The sequence below is a fragment of the Prinia subflava genome, chromosome 15 (assembly GCF_021018805.1).
Source record: "Prinia subflava isolate CZ2003 ecotype Zambia chromosome 15, Cam_Psub_1.2, whole genome shotgun sequence".
NCBI classification, from domain to species: Eukaryota; Metazoa; Chordata; class Aves; order Passeriformes; family Cisticolidae; genus Prinia; species Prinia subflava.
The window spans coordinates 17,136,678-17,153,997 of record NC_086261.1 but is presented as its reverse complement, the minus strand read 5'-3'; the positions used below and the strand labels follow the sequence as shown (position 1 = coordinate 17,153,997).

Below are 17,320 nucleotides of genomic sequence, written 5' to 3'. Positions count from 1 at the left end.
GTAATTTCCTAAAAGTACGCCTGAAGCCAATGATGTCTCCTGCATTCTGACATTTAGGATGCTTTTTTTATGTTCTTCACTAAGGCCTCACCTTGTCAGAGCTCTCACAGAAAGCAGAGCCTTCCTGGGGGTTTAAGACCAAGAGGGTCCTCCAAGCTCTTGGCTGTAAGCTCTGAGTGGGTAAAGCTGAAGGAATTGGGATCCTAGAGAGCCCTAAGTAGCATTGCTTCCTTCCCTACATGAAATCTCCACCTTTTGGCTCTTGCTGTAATCTGTCTTCCTGGCTCTTATGCCCAGTAGGAAATTCATTTTAATTGCAATGCTTGCTCCTTACTGAGTGAGGCTGTAAATGTTCTCATCTTCCACTGGTCTGGGAACAGGATCCTTTACCTTCCTAAAGAGCCTTTCTGCAGTTTTATTCCCCTGCATACCTTAGTTAGCAGAGCCCTAATCTTAATTCCTTCCTCAGTTCTGGTATTTGAGACTTGTAGAAATTGTGGTAGAGGTACTCACTGTCTGTCTGTATCTAGAATCTATAATGGGCTCAGGTTTAAACTTTGCATAAAATATTCTGTTACTCTCTTATTCTCTATTATTATCATACTATTCTCTAAATATTAAAGATGCTGATCTTGGTGTTTGAGGTGACTTTGTAGGTAAATCCTCATCAGACTTTACTGAAAACCCAGTGGCTCACCATGAGTCACTCCAAGAGCTGTTGCAATTATCCCACCCTTCAGCAATAAGCTGATGACATTGAATTCCCATTTGTGTTGATTTGGGGGTATTTGAAAGCATCTTGGAGCTGCCTGGATCATATCCCATCATTGTTTGCCTTTCTGAATTGCTTCTGCATCAGACCATCCTGTCTTCCTAGAGGATTTAATGACTGTTACTGCTTCCTGAAGCATGGAGCTCTGTTAGGAGCAGCAGCCTCCCAAACCCAGGCTGGGTCAATGTTTTACATGGGACAGAAAACACTGGTTAGACAGGGAATTCCTGCAATACTCTGTAATATCTCGTTAATGCATCCTGATGACAGATTCCCTGAGCATGTGAATTAATGAGATTAAAACCCTCCTCGGGTAATCTTTGTGAAACTGCGATTTGTTCTTTCGGAGCAGTACCTGGGAACACAAATTCTGTGATATTTAAGCTTTAATGATCTCTGTGCTGCCTTTGTTACATCGTTGGCAGGTTGCAGAGTGCCCTGGGGTGGATTAGGGGAGCTTTCCTAAATCTGGAGTAGGACATGGCCTTGTTGTGTTGCTGGCACGCTCCAGCCTGAAATGTTTCACTGCCTGAGCACCTCACAGAGCCCACACCAAACTGCACCTAATTAATCAAGTGTTTTGCTATATCTACCATTGATCACTTATGCAAGTCCAGGTGTGTGCCTGCACTGGTTTAAAACATGCCATAAAATTAATAATCACAGTGCTTTCAGGTCCCAGGCACTATAATTTATGGATCTCTGTGGGATAAAAAGGCTGCACACATAGCAGTGCTCCCCGTGCTCAGCCTTTACGCTGAATAGCAGGACACCGTGTCTTTGGGCATTCAAGCAAATATTTTGTTTTGACAGAAGACAAAGCCCTATATTTCAAAACAAAACCTTTCTGTGGTGTTTTAGAGCTGCTTATGAGTTGTAGACTGGAAATACGTAGATATTTAAACATGTTACCCAGCTTGGCGCTGACACTGGGACGCCAAGTGCAGGGGCTGATTAGCAAAATGAGCACTTGGGCCTGCACTAAATTCCTCCTGTATGGGCTGCTGTGGTTTCCTTTTTGACTCAAAGGTAATTCCAGGAGTGCAGTGCAGCTCTGTGAGTCTTTCAACATTAAGGCTGGTTTTTTTCCCTTTCAGAAAGCTGATCCACCCAAAAATCCCCTGCCAGCTGAGTATCAACACTATACTCCCACAGAGCAGTCTGTTGGGTGGGAAGATGAGCTCTGGCTCCTACCACTTCAGTGTTGATAGCTCTGTGTGTGCACATATGCTGCTGACCACAATCACCTATTTTTGTGTGGTGATGGGTCAAAATTTAAAATTTTTCCCTATTTTAAAGGAAAAGGATTTTTTCCCTTTTACTGAATGTAAACCTTGGGTAAGGTTGGTAAGGTTGTGCTGAAAAACAAGGGCTGGGTGTTATCTTTGGTGACAAAGCAGCCCTTCTTTAGCCATGCTTCATTTTCTCCAAGGACTGTCATCTTCCTAATTGCTCCAACAAGTGCCAGCCCTCATCTGGGGCTGTTCTCTGCCTGGAGTTTAGTGGAACACAGGGAACTCCGTGCCTTGTTCCCTAAATCCAAGCCTTCAAGCTGCCAAAGCTCGATGCTTTCAGGTGGTCTGGATTGCTCTGAAATCCATTTGTCTGTCCAAGGGTGTAGCTGAGCAGAGCCTGCCCTGGTTTGGCCTTTGGTTCAGTCAGTTTGTGCTGGAACTCCTTTCCTTGCTGGGCAGCATCAGAGAGAATACTCAAGAAGTGACAATAAAACTCTGCCTAATGAAAGGTGCACACACAGAGGGAGGGGAATTAACTTTGTCCCGTTGACTGATTCCAGTTCTTTTCCTCTTCTTCCAGCTGAAGGGCTCCCCCAGGTGTATTACTTTGGACCGTGTGGGAAATACAACGCCATGGTACTGGAGCTGCTTGGTCCGAGCTTGGAAGATCTGTTTGACCTGTGTGACAGGACGTTCACTCTGAAGACGGTGTTAATGATCGCCATTCAGCTGGTGAGGGTGGGCAGGGCCCTGCCCTGGGCTCTCCTTGGGTGTTCCATCCATCCTAGGGTCGGCACAGTGCAGGGTTCAGGGCTGAGAGAATCTTCTTCTATCACAGGATCACCGGGTGGTTTGAGTTGGAAGGAACCTTCAGTGATCTAATCCCACCCTCCCTGCCATGGGCAGGGACACTTTCCACTAGACCAGGGTGTTCCAAGCCCTTTTCATCCTGGCCTCGAACATTTCCAGGCACGAGGCAGCCACAACTTCTCTGGAAACCTGTGCCAGGGCCTCACCACCCTCACATTCTTCCCAATATCCCATCTAACCCTGTGTTCTGGCAGCAGGAAGCAATTTCCCCTTGTCCTGTCCCTCCAGTCCCTTGTCCAAGGTCCCTCTCCATCTTTCTTATAAAAGAAAACTTCTCAGGGGTGAGAAGAGCTCCTACCTATGAAGGGAAAGTCAAAATATGCTTATAAGAAACTGGCTCCCTGCACAGGAGAACCAGTGAAGCTGGATTCCTATGGACTTAATCCCACGTTCCCTACATGCCCCCGTCCCTGTCCCAGCTCCCTCCCTCTGTTTGGACATCCCAGGAACATCTCATTTCTCACCCAGGACACACCGAGCACAGCACCCTCCCACACTCCTACCAGTTCTACTGGTTTGGTGCTGCTGGGCTGCCCATAGACTGAAACCTCTTGAGCAATGGGAGCTGGGCCCTCCTTAGCCAAAATACCAGCATTTGAGAGCTTTGTCTTGGTCAGATTTGGTCAAAAATTTGGTCAATCAAATGGGTTTAAATTACTGACACTTGGGATATAATAGTTCTGTGGGTAACATCACTGAGCCTTTAATGTTCCTGAAAAGGAAAGGAAATCAAGCTGGAAGGGATCCAGGTTTGGATTTGGATCTGTGTTAAAAGTGAACAACATGGAAGCTGAACATAGTAAATGAGGTGTGTAAACTTCCACAAGTCAGTGAAGCCAACCAGTCAGTTTGGCTTTTTTGGTTTTCAGACTGGTTTGCAGGTTCCCAAGTATCTAAATATCTGCAGATATCCAGATCTTGGACAGCTGCACCTTGGGATCACCCAGATACTCCACAGGAGAGTTTGGATTGTATATTCACATTAAAAGCTCTGTGGGTAGAAGCATGGTAGAGAAGAGGAGATGTAAGAGATGAGGAACACAATCCTTTCCAGATAAACTGAAGCTTGACACAGCAGAACCTCAAATGGAAAACTGAGGTCAGAGCTGCAGGAGTTTGAACAGCACCTGCCTGGTACTGAGGCCTCCCACAGCAGAGCAGTCAAGTTCTCTTGATTTTGAGTGTTTCTTTATCAATGGAAAACCAATTTATAGTATTGACTTTGATTAAATCAAGTGGCAACAGCTGGCAAAGCCTCAGATACAGCTTGTATGACCTTTGGAGGGAAAATATAAAGATGTAAATTCATTCCCAGGGGACTGCTGGGGAAATGAGGACTGTCACAGCCATGGCTGTTGCCTTCTGCCGTGTCCCGGGGCTGCAGCTCAGCTCTGGGCTTGGATGTTCTTCACTGCCATCAGCTGCTGATCCTGTGGCCAGGCTGCAGCTCACCGGGGCACTGGGGCCAGTTGGAAAACATGCTGAGGCTGATGCAGGGGGGCAGCAAAAGCAGTCAGAAATGGAGGAGCTGATGTTCTTTCAAAGGATTAGATGCTCCTTTGGCCATGGGGAGATGTTGTAGGGCCTTCTCGGCTCCTCAGGGAGGTTACATGAGTTCCCAGCTTGGAGTGTCCACGTTTAAGGAGACAGATTCAGCATCCTCAGGTGTGTCCCATCACCTGGCCCTGGGAGAACTGTTTTCCAAAGGGGCTGGCACTCACTGAAATGAAATGAAAACCCTCTGCTCCAGCCACAAGGCTTTAGGGGAAATTGTCTTTCTCCCACACTAAATGATTGCAGTCACTGGGTCACGCTGCAGTGTGAGGCACATCAGAAAGGAAAGTTGGACTCTCAAATTCCTTGGGTTCACATCCATGGATTATGTTTTGTTCTTCTGACCAGCCATGTCTGCTTAAGCTGCAGTAGTTCTAACCATGGGCAAGCTGATCTTTCTCCTCATACTTAGGATGATCCCCATGTCTGTAGGACCATCCAGTCCCGTGGTCAATTTTTAACCAGAGACATCCTGGAAAGATATTTTTAATACATATTCCTGCTTGGCTGACATGAATGAGCTTGACAGGTTGCATCATCTCAGGACTGGGGATGGATCCTTTACAGATGTTAGAAGAAAGAGGAGTTCCTCTAGGAAAAACAAGGGCAGTGTCTCTTAAGAAGTGCCACGTGGGATTACAGGAAAATTCAAACACAGTTTTACACCAGGAAAGCTCTCCTGGCTGAGGGCAAGAGAGACTGAATGACAGTGGGTCTTCAAGAAAGACAGCCTGTTTGGGAATTGTTCAGACTCCAACTGCTTCCTCCATTCTCCACGTGCAGCTGAAGACATCCAGTAGATCAGATCCAGTGGGTGAAGCTCCTGAACACAGCCAAGCTTGGAAATTAAAATGTGGTCACTGTGTCAGCCCCTACAGCCCATAAATTGGGGGAGAATTGTTTAATTCAGGCTACTGTTTTTCACTCTTTGCTGGGTCCAGCCTTTATGATGATCACTGACAGTTTACAACAAGCTCTGTTGTGCCACCAGGCACTGGAAAAATACTCTGGATGTGATCTGGACAAGGTTGTGGCAAGATGTTTTTCTACCAGTGACCATCAAAATTGTCTTTGAACAAGATTAATTTCATTCTCTGCTGATCTGGTCTATATTTAAGCAGGTGATGTGTGGAAGAAGGGCTCAAATTTATCAGGGAGGTCTGGAAATGGAACTGCTGTCAAGATCAGCCTGTTAAGAGTTACCTTTCTGGGAGAGGAGGGTTTGTTACACTTTCTGCCTTGGCAGGAGGAAGGCAAATGAAAGCACGGGTTTCTTTGGCACCTGCTAAATGTCACAATATCCTTATTTCTCTGCTGCAGCACAGGGGTCCTGCTGTGTGCCAAGGGATTCTTCCCCCTCCTAAGGGTTTCTCTGACATCTGAAATGGAGATTTATGGCTCCAAGGATGGACTCAGCCGGCCGTGGCCATGGAAATCCCTCTGTAATTCACAGTCTTCCATCTAGTGCTCCCATGCTTGCTGTTTTTCCAGCGTTAGAGCAATTACAAATTATTCCAAATTCCTCAAGTTTCTCTGCCCCTAAAAGAATGAATGCAGAGTGTTTGAGCCTGTAGTTCAAACCCAAAGAGTAGGCACTGCACCTCTGCATCCAGCACATTTCTGGGGTGGGAACTCCACTCCCCTCTCCTGCAGCCACACGATGGGTTTGATGCCGAGGTTGTGCCGCAGCCTGTGTGTGCTCAGGCAGAGTCTGGAAGGGAAATGCAGCCCAGACACTCCACATCACAGCAGCCACGAGCAGGGACAGTGTCTTGTCAGTGTGAATAAAGCATGGAAGCTACTCCAGGAAACATCTTTTTGACTCGGGGAGCGTCTTTCAGCTGCCATGGCTGAGCAAAGCTCTCCAGCATGAAGCATCCTGGCAGGTGGAAGTAAAGAAGGAATATGAAAGACCCCACAGTAGCTGTGTGTGTGTGGTGGAAGCAAAAAAAGGCAGATGGGAGGAAAAAAGGCAGGAAAACAAGTACCCTTGAGTGCTGCTGGAGCATATTGGCTCATCTGACACCTCAGCTGTCCAGGTTGTTGTCCTGCCTGCTGCAACTTGCCGAGAGTTTTTAAAAAAGAAAAAAATGAGCCCTTTTCATATTCTCTAATTGCTTTTGAGATTTCAACAACTGAGCTGCTCTGGTAGCAGGAACAAATCAAATGAGCCAGTCAGGCTCTGCTTGGAAGCTTGTTATGTGCGGAGAGGCAAGGAAGCTCTTTGTTCCACTTTCAAGGGTTGCATCTTCATTTGAATTGCCTCCCAACGTGGCTTTTTGTCTCACAACCTGCTGCTGTGTCCTGTAGGTGATTCAAAGTGTGAAGAATGACTGAAGAGCATCTGCTCTGCTCTGCACCAGCCTGTAATTGATTGGAAATAATGGCTGTTAGCCGTGAAACCCATTTCCTCGGCACATTGGAATCAATCACTGCATCAAGGGGAGGGAGCAGCAGGCAGCACGTGCTGCTCCCTTCTTTGAAGAGTCTTTGAGCAAATTCTGGTTTTTAAGCCTGGTTTACCTGTAGCCAATTTTTTCCTGTCTGCTGCCCTCCTTGTACAGCTGTTTATTTAATAAGGAGGGCTGCCCCCTCCTGCCTGACACTTACTTCCAAGAGGTGGAAATGCAGCAGATTCCTTTAAAATAAGGTGCATGGTAAGGGCCTGGGAGTGTGATGGAGGATCACATGCATGTGGACTTTTAAAACCATGTGTGGGTCCAAGGTCTGTAAAGAGAAAGAGTAGTCTCAATTTGCCAGCTGGGAATGTGTCTGGATTCAGTGAGAAATGAGCAGACAGGGTCTGCCAGCCCAGTGGAGGGAGCAGGGGCTTGGAAGGGCTGATGGGGGGTCCCTGCTGCTTGGTTGGGGGAGAGTGAGCTGGCTCAGTGACTCCAGCCTGCCAGAATCCACCCAGTGGGGGTGACCAGCTGGTGGCCCTCACCCTGGATGTCCCCTGGCGTTCTGCATTGTCCCTCGCAGCGGTGTGGCAGTGACCTCTGGGGACTGAGGCTTGTTAGTGCAAAAGTGGGAGCTGGTGGAGCTTGGCAGAGGCTTTGTAGCACTGCCAGCTCACAAACATCTGGGTCAGTCCCAGTAGCCTCTCCAAAGAACCATCTTGTTTAAGCCACTGTGCCCTCTGGCATGCAGGGCAGCTGCGCCCTGCATAAATGGGGGTTCATGTGTGTTCATTTGAAACGTAAAAAGGCAATTAAAGGTAATAAATTAAATGAAATTGAGAATTGTTTCCAGTTGAAATCATCTCCTAAATTCGGGACCCGAAGGAGAACTGCTTGACAGCCTGTTCAAACATCACCTGCAATGTTTGCTTTCCAAAGCAATTTTAATGATGAACTTCTGAATAAGGTGTGTTGTTAGAGGCACTCCATCGCCTCAGAAGTGGAGTTCCTGCTCTTTTACCTTCCTGTCCAGTCAAACTTCCAGAAGAACATTAGTCAAAAGCTGAAAAATCTTCCAACTATTCCTAGTTGACAGCAACGAGATTAATAATTATTTTAGTCAGCTTTGAAGAGCGTAAAGCTTCTGCCTGCCCAAAAATCCCCCTCCATGAGGAATCTGGCATGTCTAAGACACCATATGGGCCGAGGGAGGAAGGTGGTAAGACAGAGCAACAGGGGAAGGCGGTGGGCAAGGGAAGAGCTCTTGGTAACCGGTTTAGTATGTTTAAAATCAATACAAAAAGGCTGCTGCAGCTCCCCATGGCATCCTGCCAAGAGCTGCATCCCAGTGGTAACGCCTCAGAAACAACCTTTGCCATTTCCGTGGGAATGAGGCAAGGAGCACAGCATGATGGCCTTGGGAAGGAGGGGATGACAGATTCCTCTCCCAGCCCTGCTGGGAGCCGGGGCTCTGCTCTGAGTAACGTTTCCCTGGTGGTTTTGCAGATCTCCCGGATGGAGTACGTGCATTCCAAGAACCTCATCTACCGCGACGTCAAGCCGGAGAACTTCCTCATTGGCCGGCAGGGCAACAAGAAGGAGCACGTCATTCACATCATAGACTTTGGGCTGGCCAAGGAGTACATCGACCCGGAAACCAAAAAACACATTCCCTACAGGGAGCACAAGAGCCTCACTGGAACAGCGAGATACATGTCCATCAACACACACCTCGGCAAAGGTTTGTCTGCCTGGGGGGAGCTTACAGAGGGTCCTGTAGGCTGGCAAAGCTCTCCGAGGTCATTGAGTCCAACAGTTGAGCAGCACTGCCGTGTTCACCGTTAAACCGTGTCCCCAAGTGCCACACTCACTCATCTTTTGAACATTTCCAGGCGTGGTGACTCCACCACTGCCCTGGGCAGCTTGTTCAATCCTTGACAACCCTTTCAGTGGATTATTTTCTCTAATATCCAACCTAAACCTTCCCTGGTGTTGCTTGAGGCTGTTTCCTCTTGTCTTGTCCCTGTTCCCTGGGAGCAGAGCCCAACCCTCCCCCAGCTGTCCTCTCCTGTCAGGAGTTGTGCAGAGCCAGAAGGTCCCCCCTGAGCCTCCTTTTCTCCAGGCTGAGCCTCCCCAGCACCTTCAGCAGCTCCTGGTGCTCCAGCCCCTTCTCCAGCTTCAGTCCCTTCCCAATTACAGCTTGTCATTTGAATCCTGTAGACCTCCCGTAGCATCTTGGCTCAGCTCTCTTGCACTCTTGAAGCCATTTGTGAACCTCCCAATGCCATTTACAGTTGTGTGGCTTGTTTTTTTCTCCCCTCTTTTGAGGAATTAAGCCAGCTGAAATGTTGGAAGCCTCATAATTACAGTTTTTATTAGGAACTAAATAACTGGGAGCAGCCCTGCACTTACAAAAGACAAGCAGGCAGGCGGTGATTGCTGCACTGGATGATAGACAAGTAGATTTTTATAGCACTGCACTGTCCCAATGCCTTCCAGTTCCAGGTGTTAGAGTTGGATGTTTCCTGACCTAGTAATTGGTTGGAGAAAATGAATGATTTAAATAACTTTAAACCCAGCTTTCATCTCCTCTCCTTGCTGCTTTCTTTCCTACCAGGAGATTACATTTCTGTGGCTGAAAGGCAAAAAAAAAAAACCTTATTAAATGTTTATATTCTCTTAAATTCATACAAGCAGTGAGATAATGGAATATTCTCTAAGAGGCCTCCTAGCATGTTGGCTCCCACTTGGAGCGCTCCCTGTCTTTGGGGAGTAAGGAGGGATGAGCCTAGCTTCTAATTTTGGAAAGTGAAGAGTCAGGCAGGGATGGAGGAATGGGAAGATGCAGTGGGAGCAGGCTGGGAAGCTGCTGGTGCAGGAGATGTGGAGGGAAGATGTGTTTGTGTTTGAAGTGCACCCTGTGCCTTCCTTAGGACCCATTTCCCACAGGATTCCAGCTCTCACCGTGGCTCATGCAGGGGAAGGGTCCAAATCAGTTCTGGGGGTGTATTTGTGGGGCTGTCCCTGCCCAGAGGGGTTGTGAGGAGCTGATGCTTTGCTGGTGAGACCAGCCCAGGTGGAATCCGTCCTTTCACATTTCACACTTGGGAGTCTGGCTGCAGTTTTTCTGAGAGACAAGTGCACTCAACCATCTTCCTGGAAGTCCGTCTGCATCGCTGCACTAAATTACCCAGGGCATCCTCTTTTTTTTCCCTTTTTATCAGAATAACTGCAGGAACTGTCGTTTCAGTTCCCTTCTCCTGAGTGTTCCCACTCCCAGCATCTCCTGTGGGCTGAGTGGGCTGGATCTGCTCTGGATCATGGAGCACGTTGTTTCGAGCAGGTGGGGTTCAGAGGAGAGGAGGTTGCCCCAAATGAGTCTGCGAGCTCAGTGAACCCAAGAATGCAGCCCAGCCCAGCCCTGTGTTGCCTCCTCATCTGCTGTTCTCTTCTGTCCTCCCCTGGGATTTTGGATACATTTTGGCAGCTTGTTTTAGGATACTTTTTCCTTTGGCTCCCTGCCCCTTTTTCCCCCCCCCTTCATGTATAATTATAACATCTGCATGGCAGCAGCAGCAAGTGTTTCACGGCGCTGCAAGGAGCTATTTTTGATCTGCTCTGATGAGCAGCAGAGGCAATTGAGAAAGGGTTGGCACTGTGCAAGGGGAGATCCCTGCAGCTGGTTGTGAGTATCCCGTTCCCATTTAGTCCAGAGGAAATGATCCAGCACCACATGGCACCACTGACACTGGCAGGTCAGAGAAGAATTGGGGCACTGCTTTATTCTTCTGCAATTAAGAGTTGTCTGTCCTGCCTCAGCTTGGGTTGTGTGTTGTGCAGTTCCCATGTTATCTCACGGCTTCTGGCTCATTTTACACATTTTCTGGCTTTCTGAAACAGCTTCTGGTTTTGCACAAGATCTGAGCTGCAGACAGTGAGTGAACGTCCCTGTGGTACCTTTGTCTCAGATACAGGTGTGGCTGCTGCTGAGATCTCAGAGCCATTTCTGCTTCTGCAGCAATAATTTGTCACCGCTTCTCTTTTAGAGCAAAGTCGTCGAGATGACTTGGAAGCCCTTGGCCATATGTTCATGTATTTCCTTCGAGGCAGCCTGCCCTGGCAAGGATTGAAGGTAGGTTTGAGCTTTAGTTTTTGTCCTTTAAAACTTTGGCTAGTCTCTACCCAAAGGAGGATCCACTTGGGAAACATTGGCAAAATCCAGTCAGAAACGTGGTCCTTTCCTTTGTGTCCTTGAAGCCGAATACTGAGGCACTAAGTTTAGCTGCAGGGAAGATTTTAAGGTAGAAATACAGTACCTGGCACTTCAAGTTGCCAAATTGGTGGAATTTTAGAGGGAAGGTTGAACAGAGAGGGAGAGACAGCAATGAGAGAGCTGTGATTGGAAGCTGCCCCAAACTGGAGCATGGCTGGGACACAGTGATTGTTTATGAAATTCCAGTTACGGCAACACAATCCCCCAGCTGCATCTGCGATCCGTGTTTATAATGGGAGCAGTTTGATGGGTTTAGATGCACAGATGGACTTCATCTTGAAAAACTGGTTTTCTGGCACAAGTATTGGACTTGGCTTCCCTCCAGAGACACTGGACACTCAGTGCTGGGGAGTTTATGAGATGCTGTGTACAATGTGGAGAGCTGCAAGTAATTGAGTTGCCGACTGCCGCCAACATCCATCAGCTGAGCTAACAAGGAGTAAGTCATTTGCTGGCTCCAGAGCTGTTGGAAGCTGCATCTTCACTTCTCCATCACCTCCCTGATGATTAAGCTACTGTGTTCAGCTTTGGAATTGAAGGGAGTGAAGGGACAGATCAGGTTAGGTTTATTAGGGAAGACAAGAGCTCTTTTTGGAAAAAGGAGCCAAGGTTTTGGGTTCAGGAGCTGCTTGGCAGAGTTCTGCAATGATCAGTGGGTATAGACCCAGTGGGTTGATAGACCTTGTTCAGCTGGTTTTTTTACCACCTATCCAGAGTTAGTCTCAGCTCAGCCTCATCAGGCACATGCCAGAAATGTTGGCAACAGCTCATAAAAGCAAAGAAGGTTTTTTCACAGATGAAAGGGATTATGAAAGAAATCAGACTCTCTCTGATTTTATGTCCACACCTCTCCGTAAGTGTATTGTTCTAGTATGTATTTTCTTTCTGGCTTAGTTGAACTCATCTGCTTTAAATTAATCCTGTAAATTACTCTAAAACAATTCCAAGTTTATACAAGGTTCTACAAAAGTTCCTCAGTTCAGTGCTGAACTTGATAAGAATTAGTTGAATCCTTGTTTGAAGTGCACTGTGTGCCTTCCTTGGGACCCATTTCCCACAGGATTTCAGCTCTCACCATGGCTCATGCAGGGAAGGGTTGAAGTCCAGGGTGAGCACAGACTCTCCAGCTGGATTTAGAATGTGGCATCTTTGTCCTTCTAGGTTTCCTCAGCTTACACTTTTGGTACTGTCAGGCTGTATCTGCAGAGAATGTCCACAGTGCTAATTATGCTGCTGCCAGGTCTAATTGATACATTTTGAAATGGAGGCAAGAAACTCCACTTTTAGGGTGCCAACTGGAGCAGAGTTCTCTGCCTCAGGTTGATTTAGGTGGGAAATCCAACTGCAGATGGTTTCATTTCCTTGTTGACCAGATATTAAACCAGTGCTGAGTGATGGATGGTTTGGGGGTGAAAGGAAAGGCTGTGTGGGAGCAACCTGGGATTTGGGAGAAGTGTGACTGATGTAGAGTCACTGTCAATGTTGTAACATCCTGTTGCACAGAGGGAAACCCAAATTGTAATGGGTCTGTTTTGATGTTGTTTGTGAAGGCAGCTCAATGCCTCTAAGTCTGGGGAGGTCCTGATGTGCCATCACAGTTCATGCACCTTTATTTTCTTCTCCCATGAAACCTTCCCTGCACAGTCCTCACGACTGGGCTGAAATGAGCCTTGTAAGACACTAATAAGGGTCCTGCCTTTCATGAACGAAGATGTTTTGAACATCCTTGGATGTTCTCTGCCAACAGCCTGTGAAATATTCCTACTGGTGTAGTCCAGGATGCAGTTCAGTTACAAGTAACATCTCCTGATGTCACCCAGAATGGTCATTAAATCCCTTGTTTTTCTTCCCATACAGCATGTCCTTTCTCACATGGTTGAACTCTTTCTCCACAACTGTTTTGTCTTTGTGCGCTGCAGGCTGACACCTTGAAAGAGAGATATCAGAAGATTGGGGACACAAAGAGAAACACTCCGGTTGAAGTTCTCTGTGAGAACTTTCCAGGTAAAGCCCTGATGGGATCTTGTGAGTGCAGCTGGAGGAGACCATGCCTTGTTAAATAGGATGGGCCTGTGCTCCCCTGTTAGAAAGTGTTGGATGACGTGTGTCCATCGTGTTGTTCCTCAAGCTGGCAAACAACTGGAGCTGCTGCTATAAATTAGCAGGGCCTGAGGTCTCAAAATGGACAAAACTCTTCTCATCAAGGAGGCTGAACAGTGCTCAAGGGCCTTGTATGGCTGCTTTACTTCTTGGCATCCTTCCAAAAGAGCTCCTCATTATTTTCCCTCTCCCAAATGACGGTGTTGGAACTACCAAGTTAATTCTCTTCCAAATGGAAGGTTTTACAGGTGTTGCAGGTGTAGGTGGCCAGCTTGGAAGATGGAATGGTGTGTCTGTCCATGAGTTCCACCTTCTGGGAGCAGTTTTAAGGAGAGTGTTACTAGAGTATGCTTCTAGCCAAGCCCAACACCTGATCTGCAGTTAAACAGACCTTTAGAGCCAGGAGAGCAGGGTACAGAGTTAGTGCCTTCCCCAGGGTCTCCTGGCCACAGAGTGGGCTTGGGAGGTTTTGTGGGGGGTTTCTGAAGTCCTGACACCAGGGAGAGCACCCACAATTGATCCCATTCCTGTAGGAGCTGTGGTGCCACACGGCTCTTTCCCAGCACGAGGAGCAGCAAGCCTGGAAAGGGATCATTGTTCACTCAAGTCACTGTAATTCCCCAGATGTCTCATTCCCAAATCCACCTGGTTCCAAGCAGAACAGCTTCAGGCTGGCTGTTCTCATCTTTTTGCCAGTACTCCTCCTCACAGCCTCTTCAGGACTGGGCTGATGAGAGGTGAGAGAACTGAGTTCTGTCCCTTCCTTGCCTGAAACTGATTGTTCTCCACCTTCTGGAGGGACTTAAAAGAGAAGATTATTCCTTCTCCTTTTTTTCCCCTCTTTTACCTCCATGGAAGCCACAAGCCACAGACAGAGTTAAGTATCAATAAGCTGTTCTATTCTTATTTTTGTCAGCTGAAGGCAAGGCCATGAACCAAGGGAGAGCCAGGAAGAGGCAGGACATGAGTTCCTAGGGCTCAATAGTCTGTGCATGCAAAGTGTGACCCAGATGCAGGAAAGGAGTTAATTAGCTTAACACCAAACCCTGGTCTGTAAATTAACCCTCTTCAGGTAAATTAACCTTGGAGCCTTCCCCTCTAGTCTAGTTTTGAATATTCAGGCACTGCCAGTGTCATGATGGGACACCTTCCACTATTCCAGGATGCTCCAAGCTCCATCCAGCCTGGCCTTGGACACTTTCAGGGATGGGCAGCCACAGCTTTTCTGGGCAACAGCATTCTAAATGCCTGTGAACAGCCTGTTGTCAGGTTCAGTGCATTTATTTCTCGCTCTGTTTGTTTTTATACAAATGTATAGAATAAATCAAGGTGTGGAAGTCAGATTTGAGCAGAGGTGGGACTTCCATCTTTGCTTGAGAAGTTTTGAATTGTTTTCTGTTGAGGGCTGTTACTAAAAACCACAACTTGTAGGAGAAAAGCCAGAGGTAGCGCTGGCAGCCCAGACATTGGTTTCTAACGAGTCATTTGGAAGGTTCAGGATAAAAGCTGCTGCTTTTTCCCCTTTTCTGACAGAGGAGATGGCCACGTACCTCCGCTATGTCCGGCGATTAGACTTCTTTGAGAGACCAGACTACGATTACCTGCGGACCATCTTCACGGAGCTGTTTGAAAAGAAAGGCTACACCTTTGACTATGCCTACGACTGGGTCGGCAGGCCAATCGTGAGTTGTTCCTTCAAAATCCCATGCCTTGCCTTCCGGGTGCTGCTTCCCCACCACTGCCTTTTTTGTTCCAAATAATCCCAGTTAATGCCAGTGAGTTTAGGATCAAATCTTTCCTTTCTCAACACAGTGAGATGTCTTGATGTGGTGTTCAGGGGGTTCTTGCAGTGCCTCGAAGTTTTCCTGATGGACAGAGGCCCCATTCCACCTCTCTGGACATTCAAGCCTCATTTTCCCATTTGTGACAGTGAGCATGATGACACTGAATTCCCTCTAGTCTAGCACAGGATTGGAGACCAGTATCTAAAACCCATCTTAAAGCAGGAGAATCATAGAAATGCCCTATAATGGTCATGTTCCCATCCAAAAGGTAGAGGAGATCAAGGCAGGGTTCTGAAGGATCTTCAGTGAATAGTAGAATCCCAGAATGGTTTGTGTTGGAAGGGATTGTAACGCCCACTTTGCTCCACCCTCCTGGCATGGGCAGGGACATGTTTCATTATCCCAGATTGCTCCAAGCCCCATCCAGCCTGGCCTTGGACAGTTCCAGGCATGGGCCACAGCTTCTCTGGGCAACCTTGCCAGAGCCTCACCACCCTCACAAGGAGAAATTTCTCCCAAATATCTGATCTAAACTTGCCCTCCTGAACTCAGAATATCTTGGAGAACACTCACAGGCTGAACCAGCTCTGTACAGTACATGGCAAGGAAACGTGGCAGAAACCAACCTCCATTCAGCAGTTCCATGACTCCATGTGGACCATGACCCTGATCTCATTGCATCACTTTTATCATCAAAACCCAGTTAAACTCAGGAAGACCTTGGCCAAAGGATCTGTCATGGGGAAATAGAAGAATCTAAAGCTCTTTGTTTTGGGTTATTCTGCTCATGACCCACCCCAAAGACCAGTAGTGACATCTGGAAATGAATTGTCACTGGTGCCAGATCGAATGCTAAACTTGGAACCACTGCCAGTGCTTTACTGTCCCAAGTATATTTAGCATTCCCAATGCTAACTCTGTGCTCAACAGAGTTCCTAAGAAATCATTCCCTTTGTGAATCAAGATTTTTCTCTTCATTTTTCTTTAATTACAAAGGCAGTTGATAAAGAGCACCTTGTAAGACAAGCGTGCTATTGCTGACAACCACGGTGGTTGCCATGGAGATCTCGATGTTAGGAGCAGGGATTATGACTTTGGTGAGAAGAGAGCAGATGAAGCTTTAATTTTAACACGTCTTGTTTCTATGCAAGCATGATTTTTACAAGTGGTGAGACAATGGCATGAGGAAAACAAGTCTGTGTATTTTCTGTTGTAATAACTCTGTGTGAGACACATTAGGTGTGATCTGACATCGAGACAGGCACCTAACTGTATCTTCTTAATTAATTTTTATACAAGACATTTGGTGCTGGTGTCCACCATCAAATTTCATGTCTGTAAATCACAGGGATTTTATAGCCCAGGCTGTAGTTCTCCTTGGCTCCTTTGGGCAGTGTTTTGATGTTTTTCTGCTTCCTACTAGCTTGACAAGGTGGCTTTGTGCATGTGAGAGTTGTTTGCCCTAACCAGCGCCTTATTTTCCAGCCTACTCCCGTGGGATCTGTCCATGTAGATTCTGGGACGTCTGCAGTGACAAGAGACAGCCACATCCACCGGGATCGACCATCACAACAGGCCCTCCGCAATCAGGTGCATTGCTTGGCTCCTCTCCCAGCTCCTCTGGCACTGGAGAAGCAGAAGCCACATGGCTTTTATAGATGGCTGGGGCTGATTCTTGGTCGTAGCAAGGACAATTCCTGCTTAATTTAGAGATGGTGATTTGAGGAGAATTTTGTCAAAGGTTGTTAAAATAAGGTATCAACCAGTGGAATTCCTCAGTATTGTGAGCCAACCAGAGTTTAGTTTGGAATGCGGTTGTTTTTCTGTAGTTTGTGGGTGAACAGGCTAAAGTCAATCATCCAGCCTGGTTAGACTGCCTGACTACTAGATTTTCTGAGGTGCTTTTAGTCATATCACATGGACTGTGGAGCAGACTGAGTTATGTTGATGGCAGCCTGTTCCCAGGTGCCCTCTGCCCACAGAGCGTGCGGCTGTGACAGGGATGTGTGTCCCAAGGACATCCATGTGTCCTTCTCAGAGTGTCCAGTTCACAGTGTGAGTGTTGCAGAGCACGAAGGACAGGCAGGGCAGAACCCCCAGGAAGGCATCACAGTCTGGATGAACTGTCATGGGGAAATGGAATTTCTTATTTTTTCCTTTCTCGTTGTACTGTTTTGTAGGTGTTGAGAGTTGGGGTTTTCTGCGTTCACAGAATTCCTAGCTTTTCAGTAGATCTTCAGCTGCAGCTCCCAACTGGAGCTGTTGCTGTTCTTATTCCCAGGGAGTGGTTCCAGGCTTGTTCTGCTCCCCCAGCCTCCATGTGCTGCTCAGTT

General features: G+C 47.3%; 1 protein-coding gene across 2 annotated transcripts in view; it reads left to right on the top strand.

The window, feature by feature from the left end:
* CSNK1G1 (casein kinase 1 gamma 1) overlaps positions 1-17,320 on the top strand; it is a 100,090-nt gene that overhangs the window by 66,505 nt on the left and 16,265 nt on the right. For both annotated transcript variants that reach the window (XM_063412772.1, XM_063412770.1), the window contains 6 exons: positions 2,588-2,739; positions 8,337-8,571; positions 10,877-10,962; positions 13,023-13,107; positions 14,737-14,885; positions 16,473-16,577. In XM_063412772.1, coding sequence (XP_063268842.1) covers positions 2,588-2,739; positions 8,337-8,571; positions 10,877-10,962; positions 13,023-13,107; positions 14,737-14,885; positions 16,473-16,577 — 812 coding nt within the window. The remainder of the gene's footprint in view (positions 1-2,587; positions 2,740-8,336; positions 8,572-10,876; positions 10,963-13,022; positions 13,108-14,736; positions 14,886-16,472; positions 16,578-17,320) is intronic.